Source organism: Natator depressus, chromosome 6 (assembly GCF_965152275.1).
Source record: "Natator depressus isolate rNatDep1 chromosome 6, rNatDep2.hap1, whole genome shotgun sequence".
Classification (NCBI taxonomy): Eukaryota; Metazoa; Chordata; order Testudines; family Cheloniidae; genus Natator; species Natator depressus.
The window spans coordinates 9,932,171-9,950,034 of NC_134239.1; the positions used below are offsets into that span (position 1 = coordinate 9,932,171).

Consider the following 17,864-nt stretch of genomic DNA (forward strand, 5'->3'; position numbering starts at 1 on the left):
TGTTGGAAGACAAGATACTGGGCTAGATGGACCTCTGGTCTGACCCAGTTTGGCCATTCTTATTGGCTGCAAATGCATCCCTGTCCTTAAGACCCTGTTTACTTTTTACTACTTAACAGTGTTTCCACCCAGGGAGCCAAAAGCCTTTTACAAATAAAGGGTGTGGGCATGGGGAGAAAACATATCTGTAGCCTCAAGAACAGACCTCAGGATCTCCCAGCTGACAGTCCCTGCTCCAAATCTAGATATCACACTTCTCCTGGAGCTGGGAACAGAATTCCCAGCCCACCCCCGCCCCAACCTCTTGGTACATAAGACCATATCTGCTTCTCACTGTGATCACCCATCACATCTCTCCTCACAGCAGTCAGTCACCCCAGGAAAGTGCTCCCTACATTTCTCCCCAATCCTTTCCCATTCTATATCTGTGTGACCAGGGCAGAGGCCCAGATACCTGACACATGCTAGGCCACAAAATCCCCTACCATGGGGCTGCTCTGGGGCAGCAGCTGCTCAGGACCTGCTGTGCAGCTATGCCCATGGTTATGAGATGTGTGGGTCCTCTGATGTCTTGTGAGATGTGAGCTCTGGCTGAAGCGTCTCCTGCAGCCAGTGCAGATATAGGGTTTCTGTCCCATGTGGGTCCTCTGGTGCCGAGTGAGGTTGGAGCTGTCGCTGAAGCGTCGCCCACACTCGGTGCAGACGTAAGGTCTCTCCCCGGTGTGAGTTCTCTGGTGTGTCATGAGGACCGAGCTCTGGCTGAAGCTCCTATCACAGGCAGTGCAGACAAAGGGTTTCTGGCCGGTGTGCATCCTCCGGTGTTTTGTGAGAGCCGAGCTGTCGCCAAGTCTTTTCCCACACTCATCGCAGGTCCAGCATTTCTTGCTCGCATGGACTCTTTGGGGTGTAATAAGGGCAAAGCCGACACTGATGCCCTTCCCACTCTTGGGGTGCTTATGAGCTTGTTCTGCAGGGTGGTGTTCCCCAGGGCGATGCTGTCCATTCTTTCTGCTCTGGTTTGGTTGCTCTCCTGAGTGACGCATTTCCCCTTTGTTGTCACCACTGGCCTTGCCATCGGCTGGAACAAGAAAAGCAACATGGGATTAATTCCCTGACCAGGAGAAGGAGTTTGGGGCAGGGAAACCACAAAGGGCTCCTCATCAACAGGGCTGGGGATCAAGGTTTAGTTCCCCCAAACACTCCCCCAGAGGGGGCTGGTTCTGTCAGCCTCTCAGGTGAGAAGAGAGGTCATTGAGAATGGGAGGGAGCATGAGTAACGTGCACCCTGATGGGATGATGCCTGCTGGGGGGTGACACCGAACCAGAGATGCAGGAAATGGTCCAGAAAATATCTGACCCCCAGCAAAGCTGCCACAAGCTCACCCTCCCCATCTCATCCTGCCCCTCCCTCCAGAAACCAGATGCCCTACCAGAGAGAACAGCTTCTGGGAAGGCAGCTGCCCTCTCTGAGTTTCCCTCATCCTCCCCAATGTGCACAAGCTAATTAACTCCCCACTAGCCCTGTGAGAGGCCTGACACATCTGGTGGCAGCAGGCCTCATTGTGACCCACCCCTCTCACAGGATACATCTAGTCCAGGGGTCTCAAACTCAAATGACCATGAGGGCCACATGAGGACTAGTACATTGGCCCGAGGTCCGCACCACTGACCACACCCTCCTGCTGCCCTGGCCCTGCCCCCACTCCACCCTTTCCATGAGGCCCCACCCCTGCCCTGCCTCTTCCCTGCCCCCATTCCAACCCCTTCCCTGAAATTACCACCCCCTCCCTGCCCCAAGGGGGTGCAGGAGGGGTGCAGGGTGCGGCAGGGGGCTCAGGGCAGGGGGTTGGGGTGCAGAAGGGGTGTGGGGTGCGGCAGGCGGCTCAGGGCAGGGTGTTGGGGTGCAGCAGGGGGCTCAGGGCAGGGGGTCGGGGTGCAGAAGGAGTGTGGGGTGCAGCAGGGGGCTCAGGGCAGGGGGTTCAGCTGCAGGAGGGGTTCGGGGGGCTGGTCCAGCCCAGCACACACTGGGGGCAGGCAGGTTACCTGCCTGCCTGCCCTGCCCCCGCGCCACTCCTAGAAGCGGCAGGGACCTTCCCCTTTCCACCTCCCTCTCAGTGACCCACAGCCCACCATGCCCTCTACCCAGCTTATTACTTATTTCCTGGAGGGGCTGGTGCTCCTCTTTGGGGACATGAGGCAGCTTGTACAGGGATCCTGAAGCTTCATTCCATCCCCCCTCCTGGGATGCACACCTGGGATGGGGCTGGGGCTGCTCTAGTCTGGAGCCAGCAGATTCCCATAGCACCCCAGGGGACGCCTTTTCTTCTGAGGCCACTTCCTCAGCCTTTACACGCACCATGACCTGGGGATGAATCAAACATGTAATGAGGGAGCCAGGGCCTGGGGCCTGCTGTGGAGAGTGGGGTCTGAGAGGGGAGACAGCAGAGAATGTCCCCCCAAGGACACAGCGACAGGGGACGGGAGCACAGATCCACCCACAAACCCATGGGTTGACAAGAAGTGCTGCAGGGGCTAATGGGGATGAGTGGCCAATAGTCCTGGCTCTGCCACTGGATGCCTAGCAGCTCCCATGGGGCTGGGCAGGCAGCATAGGGGGAACAGGGACCACAGAAGTGAGCCCGATGGTCCTGGTCCATTCACAGATGTAGCATAGTCTGTCTCCCACCCCGCATCCCTCAGTGGAATAATCAGGGTTAAATGCTCTCACCTGTAGCCCTGGCCCCTCAACCTCTGGCTGCCTCAGCTGGTACCCCTCTGCCAGGGCCACCGCCTGGGCACAGGTTTCAGGGCCACGTTCCCAGACCCAGTTCTGCATTTCCTCCGGCAGGATGGTCAGGAACTGCTCCAGGATCAGCAGCTCCAGGATCTGCTCCTTGGTGCGGCTCTGTGGCTCCAGCCAGCGATGGCAGAGCTCCTGGAGGTGGCTGTAAGCCTCCTGGGGCCCCTTGGCCTCCTGGTAGTGGAACTGCCTGAAGCGCCGACGCCGCGTCTCTATGTGGGTGTCGTCCCCACAGAGGGTGGCTGGCTCCTCCTGTGGCTCCTGCTTAACCCATCGTGGTGCTGCCCATCTCAGTAGCCCCCTGATGGTCCCAGCCTGGATGACACAAAGGGCTTTTTCTGCCCCTTCTGCTCTCTCCCCTGGCTTGGGGCTGACTGGGTCCTGCTCCTCCATTTTCACTGGGGGCTGTACCCCGTGTTGTAGTGGTGCCTGGAACTGGAAACCCAAAGCTGCACTTGCACCCAGCTCTGCAGCCATTGTCTATCCTTGGAATGACTGCAATTCCAGCTCAGGAACAAACCCCGTCGTTCACTTGTGGGGCCTATAGGAACGTATGGCTCCCCATGCAGCCTGCAGCAAAGGATCCAACGTGCATTTTACTGTGTGATGGAAGAGCGAGAGCCGACCCATAACCCCAGCTCCCTGCTCTCGCTCAGAACAGACAGGCCCCTCTCTGACCACCCCGTCCCATCCCACCACATAACCCAAGCTCCCTGGCCCCACTCAGCTTGACAGGCCCCTCCCTGACCCTCTTGCAGAGTGGGGTGCATTTGGTCCCTCCCCAAAGGCCAATCCATCAATTTTGTTTTGTGTCTCATCACAGTGATGAGCATGTGAGATCTCAGGGGGATGCTGGGCTGTTTGCCGGGGTCCTGACAAGGTGGTAGGTCACCCACTGAATTTATTAGTAAGTCTTATAGGGAGCACCGGGAGGATGTTCCTGAACCATTTGCCTTCCCTGATGGGTATTCCTGCAAGAGGCGACGATTTGGCCCCTTTAGGAAAACCAGGCACTGAACCTTAAATTTAGCCACAGAGTTCAGGCAAAAGGCCTTGTGGTCTTGACCATTTTCACTTCCTCTTTATTTTTCTTTTGTTTAGTGTTTGCACAGCCCCTAGCTAAGCATGGTCCTGCTCCATGACTGGGGCTCCTCAGAGTGCTACGTCAATACAAATAATAATACTTACAAAAAACACATTAAAAGAACATTATTTAGGTTCCAAACTTGAGTCCTCAGGGTTAGGAAATGCTGGGATGTATGAACAGCCTGAACTTCACCCTCTTTGTGTGCCGGATGAGGCAGGGGGTCCTGTGGAATAAATAGCATGGGATCATGTACCATAATGAAGATTGCACCATCATGCACACAGCTTGGGAACAGCCACCCATCATGACCGTCTGGGCTCAGTCTGAAAGGAAAGTGTGCTCCCAGCTGGGTTCCGCCATGATAAAATGTGGTAATATGCACACGCCAAATAAGGCCTGGAGTTGCAATGGTTTAACCAGCGGTAAGACTCCCAGCTCAGACACTGCCAAAGTCTTCCCCTGGAGGCTGGCTACAGCCCCTTTGAATCATTTATTGCTACTTCAGACGCCATGGGCTACAGAGGGGGCAGAGTCCCTGTTGCAGAGCTGCTGCCCCAACTCACAGCCTCCATGCTCTCTGGCTCTACAGACCAGGGGTTGGTCTCACCCAGAGAGGAGCAAGGACAGAGCAGGAACTAGCATCTGGGGACTGGGCCCCTGCACCCACAGTGCCACACTCAGTCTCCGAGCTCCTTCACTTATCTAACCACAGGAATGTGCCAGGCTCTGCTCCAGGGTGAAGGGTCCCCTAGGGCCTCCCAAGAATCAGAGCCAATCCACAAGCAGCTTTTGCAATGGAGGGCACCCAGTTCTGTCCCTGTAGCAGAAATCGTCTGTCCCGGCAGATTGTAATCAGCAGCTGAATGTGCTCCTCCCACCTGCAGCCAGCACTGGAGAGGGGAATGTGAAAGTGAAAGAGCAGAGAGAGGCCCGAGATATGGAATGATAACAGGATGTTCCTGGCAGGAAGGGGAAGTTTTATGTGTGTAGATACGCCTCTGTAGGATTGGTCCCCAATCCCCATCAACAGCAGTAACTCCCTAGTTTGATAATCTAGCTGGGTTCATTCTAGTGTCTCAGAATGATACAATGTGGCAGCAGATCCTCTCCCTAGGATGGTTCCTGTCTCTGCTTCTGTCCCACAGAGGCAGGATTTTTTCCCCTTCCTCTTTCTCGAATTGACTCAAACTGCTTCATGGCCACTTTTTAGCTCATTGTCCAGATGGAAAATACTTTAAATTCTGATACGTTCTTTGTTTCTGATTAATAGTAGGAAGAAGCTGTTACATAGAGAGATTAAATTGAAACACACTTCCCCCCATGTGCTGCTCAAAACCAGCATCCTTAAGGTGCCTATTCTACCAACTGAGCTAGCCGCGCTACTACTTACCAGCCTATCAGTGAAAGATGCCATCTGACGATGGTTTGTGAGCACTCTCACTTTTGGCCAATCACAGGGAATGATCCTAGAGCTGCAGCAGCTGCTCAGAGGGAATTTATTCTCCCTACTTGGCCACTTTCCTTCTTGCCACATCTCCCAAGATCACTGATTTTTATGTGTCAGACACTTCAGCAAACACAGGTCCAGGGCTGGGTTACTCCCAGACTCTTTGCTGTGACGAGATCTTTGCTGGTTTGTGCTGTGAGATTTATCTTTGGGGCAATGTGTGTGACTCAAACTGCACCAAAGAGGGCAAAACTCTGGCCAGTTTTCCCAGTGTGGGGGATGTTACCACTGACAGGCTGGAGTATAGAGACTGGGACGTAGTTTCTGAAACAGGTATGTTTATGTCTCTTGATGATATTATTTAGAGGAATCAGTGATTTTTTTTAAAACAAGGTTAAAAAAATCACGGAACCTTCTTTGAGCAGCCATAAAAATTGACTGTCATTGAATCATAGAAGATTAGGGTTGGAAGAGACCTCAGGAGGTCATCTAGTCCAACCCCCTGCTCAAAGCAGGACCAACCCCAACTAAATCATCCCTGTCACCTTATTTTTGCCACAGTAAGGAAAACAAACCTGACTTTTTGGCCGGTTTTGTTCTCCCAACTGCGGTAGCAGAGTGAGCTGGAATAGCTGGAACCTCCGGCTCAGGATACGGGGATATCAGCAGAGTGGGGTGTGTGGAAGAGCCCAGCATCTGAATGTGTCTGACCCTCCCTGAGATCCACTAAACTGAGAGCTGGGGGACGTGGCCCTAGCTCTGGACTAAAGCTCAACAGAGCAATGCTTATATAGGGAGACATTTTAGGTCTATTTCATACAATGCTGAGTCACCCCTAGCCATGAGCACAAAGTACTGTCTTGGAGGAAGAAGGGAAATTTCCACATGAATGGAAGGCCAGCCCCTGTGCAGCAGAGAGGTGTGGGGCATTTGTGCCCTGATCTTAGGATGTAAAGAAACAATCAGCTCCCATTGGCAGGAATCAAAGCAAGCATTTTCAGAAGATGGCAGGGATTGAAACCCAGCAGCTTCTTACAGACAAAGCAGGAGCTCTGCCGCTGAGCTATATCCCCACATTGCCTGAAGTGCTCGGATCCTTAAAACAAGAGGGAAGCAGCCACCTGTTCACCCTGTGTGAGAGCTGGGATTGAAATCACTCCTCCATCAATAGATGATGCATGAGCCTTCTGCCATAGCACCGTGTACCCGTTCATCGCACCAGCCCTTTTACTAGCAGTGCTGTGCCAGGCACGATGCCCCCAGAAATACCCCCGAATTCCCTTTCATCCGCACTAGAAATGTGTTTAAATTTAAGTTTGCCTATTGGAGAAATAAATGAATCTCTCTGTGAACAGAGGAGAGTGAGTCCATCCCTTTTCGTAATCAATGTGCAGACTAGCAGCCTCTTGTTTCCCATTCCTGGAGTTCTGGAGCCGTCATGTAGCTATTTCATGTCACTCCTTTTTTTATTAAACAATGGTGTTTTTCACAGAAAACATTATTTTCCTTTTATAAACACAGAAGTAGTTTATTTATTCTACAAAAGTAAAGCAAATTCCCCCTTCTGATGCCACAATTCTGGAGAGAGGCGGGAACACATGCACCGAGTGGCACAACTTTCAGCATTACTGACAGAGCCCGGGGGGTACATCACTCTCAGAGAGGCCGGTGCTTTTCTTTTTCTCCGAGGCAAAAAGGGGTAGTTTCGGGTTGAGGCAGTTTAAACATAGACAAAGTTTTTTTTAGGGGATTTCTCCATCTTTCCCACGAATAATCCCCAGCCAAATAGGTAGGAAACAGCTCTCTGCTATGTGGAATAAAAAAGTTTTCAGTTCCGTCCCTTAGTGGGAGTTTGTATCAGCCTAAAAATATTAAGGCATATCCCAATGGGGGGGAGCCCTCAAACCAACAGGCCTGAGAGTAAAAGTCTCATGTGCTACCAGCTGCACTAACCAGGCACTACAGCACATATTCTGATCGGAAAATATTGACCTGAAAAAACTCTTTCTAATGCTAAAGGACTATGGTTCAAACTGGACAGAGGAAATCAGTTCGCCTCATTATGTGGCCAGTTTTCCCCTTCTCAAGTTAGCCCAGAACACTCTTGGCATTTTATAAATTAATTTCTTTTTCAAATTGTGTCAACTCATTAGTAAATTCTGTTCATCCTCCAGGCCATTCACAGACACTTTACTGGGCCACTGTCAGTCATCTTCTTAGCCACTGGCTCCTCTTTTTGCTCCCTGCCTGCCTGGGGAGAGTCACTATTACCAAAGGTTCATTCCAGGAGACTGGAGTGAAATCAGTTCTCAGCCTGGGTGCTGTTCTGAGTCCTTCACCCTCATTCCTTAGGATATGGTGCCACCAGGTGGTCATTTCATGTCCCTCCTGGATTTTACACAGAAACACAATTTTCTGCGCACAGATGAATGGACAGCAAATCTCAGATGACTGCCCTTGGGGCTGGCGCAGGGATGTTGGTGGGAGGTGACTGGTGTCTCCATGACAGGGACTTCTTTGCCCTGTCCAGCACCCTCATCCCCCAGGAAACAGCCAAGTCATACGCCTTTTGCTGGCCATGATAGGGGGAAGGGCAGTAAAATCCCATCTAAAGCCAGGTCCCTTTATAACATGCCCAGAAATGATGGCTTCTAATCTGCCTGCAGATCAGTTATCAGCAAATGGGAAAAAATGGTCTGAAATTGGTAAGAGCTTGTTATTTTTACAACATATTCACTGCATACTATGGAGCATTAACACAGCAAGATTGACTTCTCCATGCTACTTCACAAAATATTGGCTCTGCTGAGATTTGCCTATTTCAATCTTTCTCTGTTTTTGGAGGGGTGAGGGCGTAGATTAAATGAATGTAGTCTCTCCCAAAGAAGTAATGTTTCCGTGGAAATCACTAACATTTTAAAGGAAAGGAGTGAAACAAAATGGCCACACATTGCACCAGAACCTAAGAAATGAAAAACAACACACATCTTTAATACACCAAACTTGTTGAAATGCAACTCAACTCAGCAGTGTGCATCATCACAGAAACTCTCCAACCAACTCATCTTCCATGGCTTCCAGTTCTGAGCCACATCGCCCCCACCTTACATCAGGAGGGAGATTGCAGCTGGCAAGCTTCTTGGGAAGGTATGTGCCAGCCCAAGCTTGCCCTTCTTCAACAACCTTTTTAACCCACCTGCCACACGTCTTTCATCACAACACCCACTGTGGTCGAGGCTGCCATGCCAGGAAGTGACAGAGTCCCTGTGGTGGGAAGAGTAGTGCTTAACACCAACCAGTTCCTCATCACAGACCCTATTGCTCGCCCACTCAGCTTCAACCTGCCATGTCATCACTGGGTCCTTTTAATTAATTCCAGACAGGGCAAGGCCTATGTGCAGCCAACCAGCACTGTTGGGGTCTTCGAGACAACCCAAGCTGCAGCTGTGGCGCAGATCAAGCAATGATGCACGTTGTCGAGGAGTGCTCGCTAACCAAATTCAGAGCTCCACTTGGCCACTGAGAACGCGACTGCTTGGCTCGGTGAACACACAAATGCTAAGTAAAGTAAAGTAAATAAATAACTATTGACTCTGAAAAGTGATTTAACTCGACTCCGTTATATTAAAAGACATATTTATTTCTATGCTAGGCAAATTATAAGGATAAAGCAATTTCAGTTATTGTGACATTAGGTTGAAGGATTATTGAATCTTATACAAATTGTAAAAATGTATTCCAAACTTGAGCTTCCTGTTATTCAAGGCTGGGTTTCCAAGTTCAGGTCCAGATGTTAGCAGTTTATTTCCTCCAAAGATGGGGGATGTTGGTCATCTGAGAATGTCACTGTGGGAACACGACCAGGAAATATTATCTACAGTCACCTATCATGATCACTCAACTTGCTACCGGCCACAATAAAAGCATAAGAGGAACAAGAAGGACTAATGTATTGTCCATCCATTTAGGATAGTCATGACACTTCCCATATGTGAATATGATTTTTGACCCTGTCAAGGTTCCTTCCCCACTCTGAACGCTAGGTTACAGATGTGGGGACCTGCATGAAAACCTCCTCAGCTTACTTTTACCAGCTTAGGTTAAAACTTCCCCAAGGTACAAACTACTGTACCTTTTGCCCTTGGACTTTCGCTGCCACCACAAAATGTCTAACTGGTATATTATTAGGAAAGAGTCCGTTTGGAAACGTCTTTCCCCCAAAAAATCCTCCCAAAAGTTACCCCCCCCCTTCCTGGGGAAGGTTTGATAAAAATCCTGACCAATTTGCATAGGTGACCACAGACCCAAACCCTTGGATCTTAAGAACAATGAAAAAGCATTCAGGTTCTTAAAAGAAGAATTTTAATAGAAGAAAAAGTAAAAAGAATCACCTCCGTAAAATCAGGATGGTAAATACCTTACAGGGTAATTAGATTCAAAACATAGAGAATCCCTCTAGGCAAAACCTTAAATTACAAAAAGACACAAAAACAGGAATATCCATTCCATTCAGCACAGCTTATTTTGTCAGCCACTTAAAGAAATCAGAATCTAATGCATATCTAGCTAGATTACTTACTAAGTTCTAAGACTCCATTCCTGTTCTGTCCCCAGCAAAAGCATCACACAGACAGAGAGAGAGGCTTTGTTTCTCCCCGCTCCAGCTTTTGAAAGTGTCTTGTCTCCTCATTGGTCATTTTGGTCAGGTGCCAGCGAGGTTATCCTAGCTTCTTAACCCTTTACAGGTGAAAGGGTTTTTCCTCTGGCCAGGAGGGATTTTAAAGGTGTTTACCCTTCCCTTTATATTTATGACAGACCCCAATGAGCTGGGAAAACGTTAAATATTAGACTATATTTAAAACAAGAGCAATTGAACAAAATAAGGAAAATGTATCATCTCTGCTTTGTTTCAAACCAGGGACCTGTCAGATGTTAGACCAAGATGCTAATCACTACATTAGAGAAACCACCTGTGGGTTTATGTCCCTTGTGGTGTACAAAAGTATCAATCATGAAATCTCATTCTCCCATTGAACTGGAGAAAACTATCTTCTAAAATCTGAATTAAATCTGATTATACAAAATATTTCCCCTCTCCAATTTTAATTCATGCCAGATAAACTTTTGTTGCCAATTCTTTGATTTGATCTTCCCTTCTCATCATACTGTAAATGCTTTCTTTTCCTTCCAAAGGAGTTGTGTGGTTACAGACATTGGCTGCTAAACTAACCAGATCCCTTCTTGTGTCATTCGGATAGATTTGGGATGTGACCCTACACTATAGCAATGTCCCTTAAAAACCTGGACTGTAATTTGCTCTAGCTCTGTCAAGGTTCCTTCCCCACTCTGAACTCTAGGGTACAGATGTGGGGACCTGCATGAAAAACCCCTAAGCTTATTTTTACCAGCTGAGGTTAAAACTTCCCCAAGGTACAAACTATTTTACCTTTTGTCCCTGGACCTTATTGCTGCCACCACCAAGCGTCTAACAAATATAACAGGGAAAGAGCCCACTTGGAAATGTCTTTCCCCCCAAAATCCCCCCAAGCCCTACACCCCCTTTCCTGGGGAAGGCTTGATAAAAATCCTCACCAATTTGTACAGGTGAACACAGACCCAAACCCTTGGATCTTAAGAAAAATGAAAAAGCAATCATGTTCTTAAAAGAAGAATTTTAATGAAAGAAAAAGTAAAAGAATCACCTCTGTAAAATCAGGATGGTAAATACCTTAGAGGGTAATCAGATTTAAAACATAGAGAATTCCTCTAGGCAAAACCTTAAGTTACTAAAAGACACAAAAACAGGAATCTACATTCCATTCAGCACAGCTTATTTTATCAGCCATTTAAACAAAACAGAATCTAACGCATCTCTAACTAGATTGCTTATTAACCCTTTACAGGAGTTCTGACTTGCATTCCTGCTCTGGTCCTGGCAAAAGACAACACAGACAGAGAGAACCCTTTGTTTCCCGCCCCCCCCCCCCCTCCAGCTTTGAAAGTATCTTGTCTCCTCATTGGTCATTTTGGTCAGGTGCCAGTGAGGTTGTCTTAGCTTCTTAACCCTTTACAGGTGAAAGGGTTTTTCCTCTGGCTAGGAGGGATTTAAAGGTGTTTACCCTTCCCTTTATTTTTATGACAAGCTCTGAAACTGAAAGACAGGAAAATTTTAGACTCCTCACATCTCCACAAAACCATCTGTGATTTCCCTTTAAGACTCTCAAGGAGTATTGCCATATGAAATGGGGTTTGGATTATATATATATTGTGTGTTAGTTACAGAGGAAATAGAAATTAGAAAGTGTTCCAGCCGCAGCTTAGTGCATTGGAATGATATGGGAAGTCAGACACTTATATGGGAAATAAAGCCAGAACTTAAAGCCATCAAACAATCATACAATTACCCACTCTTCTCCTTCCTATAAGATGCTGCTGCAAATCAGCTGCAAGGTGGGGAAACTGGCCAGCTCAGAGTGCTGGGGACTTGGAGATGGGGCATTTCCCCTCTAGGGGGCACTGTCCTCGCTTCCCATCAGTCCCCAGGGCAGGAGACTGGCTGGCTCAGGGCAGCGGGGAGTGGGACATGCAGCCTGTCTTTTCTAGTGGGGGCCACCTTCAATCTAGCCTCAGGGCAGGGGATTGGCCCTCTGATGGGGGTGGGGAGTAGGACATGGGGCCTTCCCCTGGTAGGGGGTGCCAGCTCCAATCCAGCCCCAGGGTGGGAGATTGGCTGGCTTAGGGCGGTGGCAGATAGGCTATTTCTGCTCTAGGGGGCACCGGCTGATGTGACCCCAGGGTAGGGGATCTAGCTAGCTTAGAGTGGTGGGGATTGGGATATGGGGTTTTTTCGCTCTAGAGGGTGCTGTCTCTGAACCACACACAAGGCAAGGGAATTGGCTGGCCCAGACAGGTCAGGGAATACGATATGGGGCCTTTCCCATCTATGAGTTGTCAGCTAGCATCAACTGAGCATCATTATTCACTTCCGGCAAAGACAACTAGCGGCCCAGTGTTTTTGAACTGTGACCTAGTTGAAATGCATCCAGGGAAGGTCTTTATTCTGTGATTAGCCAATGGAACTGTCTGCCACAGGATTCAGAGTAGGATCAACATTTATGTGTATTATAAGAAGAACCAGAGACTCGATACAGAGTGGAGGAAATATCTACAGGGCTCTGCCAGGGCACAAGCCAGCCCTGAAGTGCCTGGTTTTAGGGGGAAACTGTCCTTCTGGACAGTTATTCCAGATCTGGCCTCTGCAACAGGTGTGTGCGTGCGGGAAATACAGGGTTAGAAGGTCCCATTGGTCTGAGACAGGAGGGGCATCTGGGAGTCAGGACTCCTGGGTTCTACATATATTAAGGGAGCCTCCCAGCTACTGCAGCAGTGGGAGGAAACTTGTCCCCGGTGCACAGTGGGTATGGTCACAGCAACAGAACCGGAACTAGAACCCAGGCATTCTGGCGAGCAGCACCCCCTGCCCTAGCTCACAGGACCCTCCTCCCCAGCCCCAGCAATAGAACCCAGGTGTCCTGCCCCCCTTAGAGGGTGGTGGTTGCATATTTCACCCTGACAGCCCCAATAGCTGCTTCCCCCCTGTCTAGGCTGTAGGCGGAGGGAGCCCGCCAGGGGCCCAGCCCCCCCACACTCAGCAGCCTCCTGGTAACACGTCGGAAGGAGGGCACAGGGGGGTCACGGTGGATCTGCAGCTCTCTGGTGGTGCGGAAGGTCGGGGGCTCGGTGGGGCTCTTGAAGCTGCTGAGATGCATCATGGTGGGCGCTGCCAGCTCCCCCTTTCTCAGCAGCTGGTACCGCACCAGCCGTGCCCCCGGGGGACCCCTCAGAGCTGGGCGATACCAGCTCAGATATACCCAGCCCATCCAGCCCATGAGAGCCACCATGGGCAGTAGCAGCAGCAGCAAGGAGGCCAGGTAGAGCATCAGGTGCAGCAGGCAGCAGTGGGCGAGCACCCAGTGGCCCCACGGTGGGCCCTCCCTGCCCCGCTGACGCCCAGCCACGGGCATCGCTGGGGGTGGGGTGGGGCACACGCAGGGGCGGGGAGCCCCCGTTGGAGGGGGTGGCTGGTGGCAGGGGGTGATGTGGAGAGGGCTGGTATGGAAGGGAGGCGAGGGGATAAGGGTGGTGGTGGTGGGAGTCATGGGGGTGCTGGGGAGCCGTGGGGGTGCTGGGGATGCAGGTTCTGGGGCAGTAGTGGGGGGCACAGGTGTGGTTGGGGGCAGGGTGGTGGAGGGGGCAGTAGTGATAGGCACGGGAGTGGTTGGGGGCAGGGTGGTGGAGGGGGCAGTAGTGATGGGCACGGGAGTGGTTGGGGGCAGGGTGGTGGAGGGGGCAGTAGTGATGGGCACAGGAGTGGTTGGGGGCAGGGTAGTGGAGGGGGCAGTAGTGGGGGGCAAAGGAGTGGTTGGGGGAAGGGTGGTGGGGGGCACAGGAGTGGTTGGGGGAAGGGTGGTGGAGGGGGCAGTAGTGGGGGGCACAGGGGTGGTTGGGGGCAGGGTGGTGGAGGGGGCAGTAGTGGGGGGCACGGGAGTGGTTGGGGGCAGGGTGGTGGAGGGGACAGGGGTTCCCTCCTCTGTCATTGTCCCATCAATATCCAAGTCCGCGTCCCCTGCTTTGCCGCAGGCCTGCTTGAACTCGAGAACGGGGCTCCCTCGGTGTCTGAGGGGCGCATCGCACACGGGGCTGCGGGGATCATTCTCGATCTGCAGCCCTTCTGACCTCTGCTCCTGGGTGTAGACGCTGAAGTCATTGTCCGCAATCCAGCCCCGCAGATAGGCCAGGCCACAGTCACAGCGCCAGGGGTTCCCTGCCAGGAAGACGAAGGCGAACATGTGCTCCTCGGGAAAGAAGCCGCTGGGCAGAGTGCGGAGCTGGTTCCCTGACAGCCTCAGTGTCTCCAGCTCCAGCCCAGTCAACAGCCCCAGCGGCAGCTCGTCCAGGGCGTTATCAGACAGATCCAGGTCCTTCAACCCGGCCAGGCCCTCAAAGACCTCTTCTGGCAGCGTCCGCAGCTGGTTCCCCCGTAGATTCAGATCCTTCAGCTGCCCTACAGCCCGGAAGGCCCCTGGCAGCAGCTCTGAAATGTTGTTGTGAGCCAGGGCCAGGCGGGTGAGGGCAGGCAGGCCCTGCAGGGTGGGCAGGACGCCCAGGGCATTGTGGGACAGGACTAGCTCCTGCAGCAAGGGCAAGGGGGGCCCAGTGTGCAGCGCACCCAGTCCATTGCCTGACAGGTCCAGCTCAGCCAGCTCAGGGAGGTGCTGGAAGGAGGCAGTGGAGACGGACGCCAGGCGGTTGGTGCTGAGCAGCAGGATGCCGGTGTTCTTGGGCAGGGCAGGTGGCACCACGCTGAGCCCCTGCCCGGAGCAGTTGACCTGCAGTTGGTCCTTGATCAGGTTCATCTCGGACTGGCATGGCTCCCCCGGACCCACAGCGCCAGCCACAGAGAGCAGGGCCAGGAGGGCTAGGTGAGGTGAGGTGGGGCACAGCATGGTCTGCAGGGGAGGTCAAGAGCATGCTCAGGGCACCGACATCACAGGGCATGTTTACACTAACCAGCTCAGATTGCAACAATACAGCGACCCTGTGAACATTAACTGAGACGTGTGACTCCCCCGTCTGGAGTGCTGGGGGACAACTCTTGGGGGGATATCCCACAATGGTCCCATCTACACTAATGCAGCTGGTGCTGCAACAGCATTGGGTCCCCTGAGCAGATACTAGCTCTCATAACAAGGGCTCCCTTGCTGCCCAGTGCCCTCTGTCCCATCAGGCAGGAGCTCATTGCACCTGCATCCTGACCACACTGGGGACCATCTACACTAACCCTTCTGGTGCTGTAACAGTGTCAGGGAGCTGACACCACTTACAAGGAGTTGACACCCCCACACCTGCTCCCCATCCCCCAGCGTGTACTAAACTCAAAAGATTTGAATCAATCCCTGTAGTTTCCCTTCCACCCAACCCTGTATTTTCTGCTCCCCTTATACCCACAGCAGCTGGTCCAGTCAGGAGGAGAAGCCACCTCCCCCCCCCAGGTAATTACCACATCCAGTCCCCACCTGCCTGTATCCCCTGCCCTTGCTTCAACTAGGTCCCCCAGTGCCATCTGCATGAGGGGAGCATGATTAAAACATCTGGCATTTAGTGCCTTCAGCACCGGGTGAGGGATCACTGTATAAACAGCCCTTGCACCCCATGCCATCAGTGGTACATCCCCAGATTAAACAGCTTCCCCCCACCCAGAGTGCCCTGTACAAACAGCTGCTCCACCCCAGAGGTGACTGCATCTCACTGACGATTACCCGTCCCCATGGACTCACCGGGGGTCTCTGCTGGGGTTGCTCTCCCACCTGTGTCTCCCACACTCCCAGCTGTGGATTGAGAGGTTGCTCTGCGGGCAGCTTTTCCCACTGGGCTGACTGACTGCATCAGGGATCCTGAGTCCAACCCCTCATATCAGCCTCGGCAGCTGCTGGGGGTTGGGTATGTGGTTTCCTGTGACATCAAACAGAGACACTGACCCTCCTTCCCTCATTCCTTCCTTCAAGGCATTAAAAGCCCCCATAGAGGTCACATCAGAGTCCAGCCAGATTACACACTGCTTTCTGATCCACTCCATAAACTCTTGCCCCACTCCAGAAACTGCATCTCAGAACCGGGCAAGGGATCCCCATACAGATAGCAGGTATACTCTGGAAGGGGATGCATCTTGCCCGGCAAATGATGGTTGTACAACCAGCTGTCCCACCCCAGAGGCATCTGCATTACAGCACTGGGCAAGAGTTCCTTTTATAAACTGCCTTTCTGCCCTTCCCCAGAGGTGGTTGCATCTAGATTCATAAATTCCAAGGCCAGAAGGGACCATTAGTCTGACTTCCTGTATAGCACAGGCCAGAGAACTGCCCCAAAATAATTCCTAGAGAAGAGCTTTTAGAAAAACATCCAATCTTGATTTATAAATTGTCAGTGATGGACAATCCACCACGACCCTTGGTAAATGGTTCCAGTGGTTAATTACTCTCACCATGCAAAATTGAGGCCTTATTTCCAGTCTGAATTTGTCTAGCTTCCACTTCTAGCCATTGGATCCTGTTCTACCTTTCTCTGCTGGATTGAACAACACATGATCAAAGATTTGTTGCCCATACAGGTACTTATAGAGGTAACCAAGTCATCCCTTAACCGTCTCTTTGTTTGTCTCTTCGTGTGAGGTGAGAGATCCCTATGTAAATAGCCCCAGCCACCCACACCAGAGGCAGCTGCATCTCAGTGGTGGGGGACAGATTCCCTTGTAAAATAGCCCTCATTCCACACACCAAATCTGTGTTAATGGCAGACTGTGATCCCAGTATAAACAGCCTCCACCACCCACTGGGGAAGCAGCTCTGTCTCAGCGCTGGGTGAGGGATCCCAGCTCTACAGCCTCTCAGCATGGCATGGGTTAATTGTGTCAGGAGATTGTGGGGGTTATTATTAACTGCGGAAGGAGTGACTGGGATCTGGGCAAGGAGATAAATGGGGACAGGAAGGGATTGTCCTTTGTCATCCTTGCCACTCTCAGTTCCTCTAGCAATGTCCCGTTACACAGGGTGGTTAGAACCACACACAGCCCAGTGGCTACAGTCCTGGGTCCTGTGTGTGATCCCACCGGGGTTAGCTGTCTCCTCACCCCTAGATGTGCTTTCTGGCCTGTCAATGCTTTGATGTTTTGGGAGCAGGTGTTGGAGAGTTGGGGCGGGGGGGGGGTGCATCAGGGGTCAGCAGGGACCTCCTGATTCCAACTCACATAAAGGGTTAGGGAGAGGGGCTCAGGCCCTTCCAGAACCGGCTATGTGGGGGAATGCACGGTTGGGGGTGGTGGTCCGGCTCTCACAAATGGGTGAGGGGCCCCAGACCCTGGCACACATACACAGGAGCAGGACTCAGCTACCCCCAGAGAGGCCAGGCCCCTTATATCCCAGCTTACATGTGGGGGCAGGAAAGGGGCTCAGACGCCATTGCTGGGACAGATCCTGACACACACGCAAAGGTAGGAAGAGGGGCTAGGCCCCCCAGGTCTTAGCACACACACAAAAGGGGGAAATATGAGGCTGACTTGACAGGCACTCCTGCCGCTATTCTCCTCCAGCTCTCCTGCCACTCACCCCATATTCCTTCTTCCCTGTGTCCTTCCCCCTCACCTGAGTCCCCCAAACCTTCTCACCACCCCATCCCCATTTATCCCCCTTCCCACAATACCCAGTCCCCTCAGTGCAGCCCCCAAACTCTCTCCCCCCTATTCCCCCCACTCCTCCACCCAATTCACGACAAGTTTTTTACAAAAATACTTTGATTACTTTGCCTCCAAATAAAATAATAAAAATTCTGGACAGCAACAGATTTTTTTCTCCAACTTTTTCCAGATTTCTGCCAAGCACGGGACTTACATGGACAGGGAGAGGTGGGTCTTGTTTAAAGGCTTACCTACATGTAGCCTTGGGCTATCCTGCTGCAATTAAACGTGTAGTCCATAA

General features: G+C 51.7%; 2 protein-coding genes across 2 annotated transcripts; both read right to left on the reverse strand.

Moving 5' to 3' along the window:
• Positions 1–394: 394 nt before the first annotated feature.
• Positions 395–4,111, reverse strand: LOC141988556 (uncharacterized). Its single transcript, XM_074954364.1, has 4 exons — positions 3,989–4,111; positions 2,729–3,370; positions 2,155–2,362; positions 395–1,078 (listed from the first exon to the last, which is right to left on the reverse strand). Exons 2-4 carry the CDS (start codon positions 3,275–3,277, stop codon positions 465–467), a joined length of 1,371 nt encoding a protein of 456 aa, XP_074810465.1. The 5' UTR covers positions 3,278–3,370; positions 3,989–4,111; the 3' UTR covers positions 395–464.
• An 8,764-nt stretch (positions 4,112–12,875) lies between these two features.
• Positions 12,876–15,716, reverse strand: LOC141988537 (uncharacterized). Its single transcript, XM_074954335.1, has 2 exons — positions 15,672–15,716; positions 12,876–14,843 (listed from the first exon to the last, which is right to left on the reverse strand). Exon 2 carries the CDS (start codon positions 14,838–14,840, stop codon positions 12,876–12,878), a length of 1,965 nt encoding a protein of 654 aa, XP_074810436.1. The 5' UTR covers positions 14,841–14,843; positions 15,672–15,716.
• Positions 15,717–17,864: the final 2,148 nt, after the last annotated feature.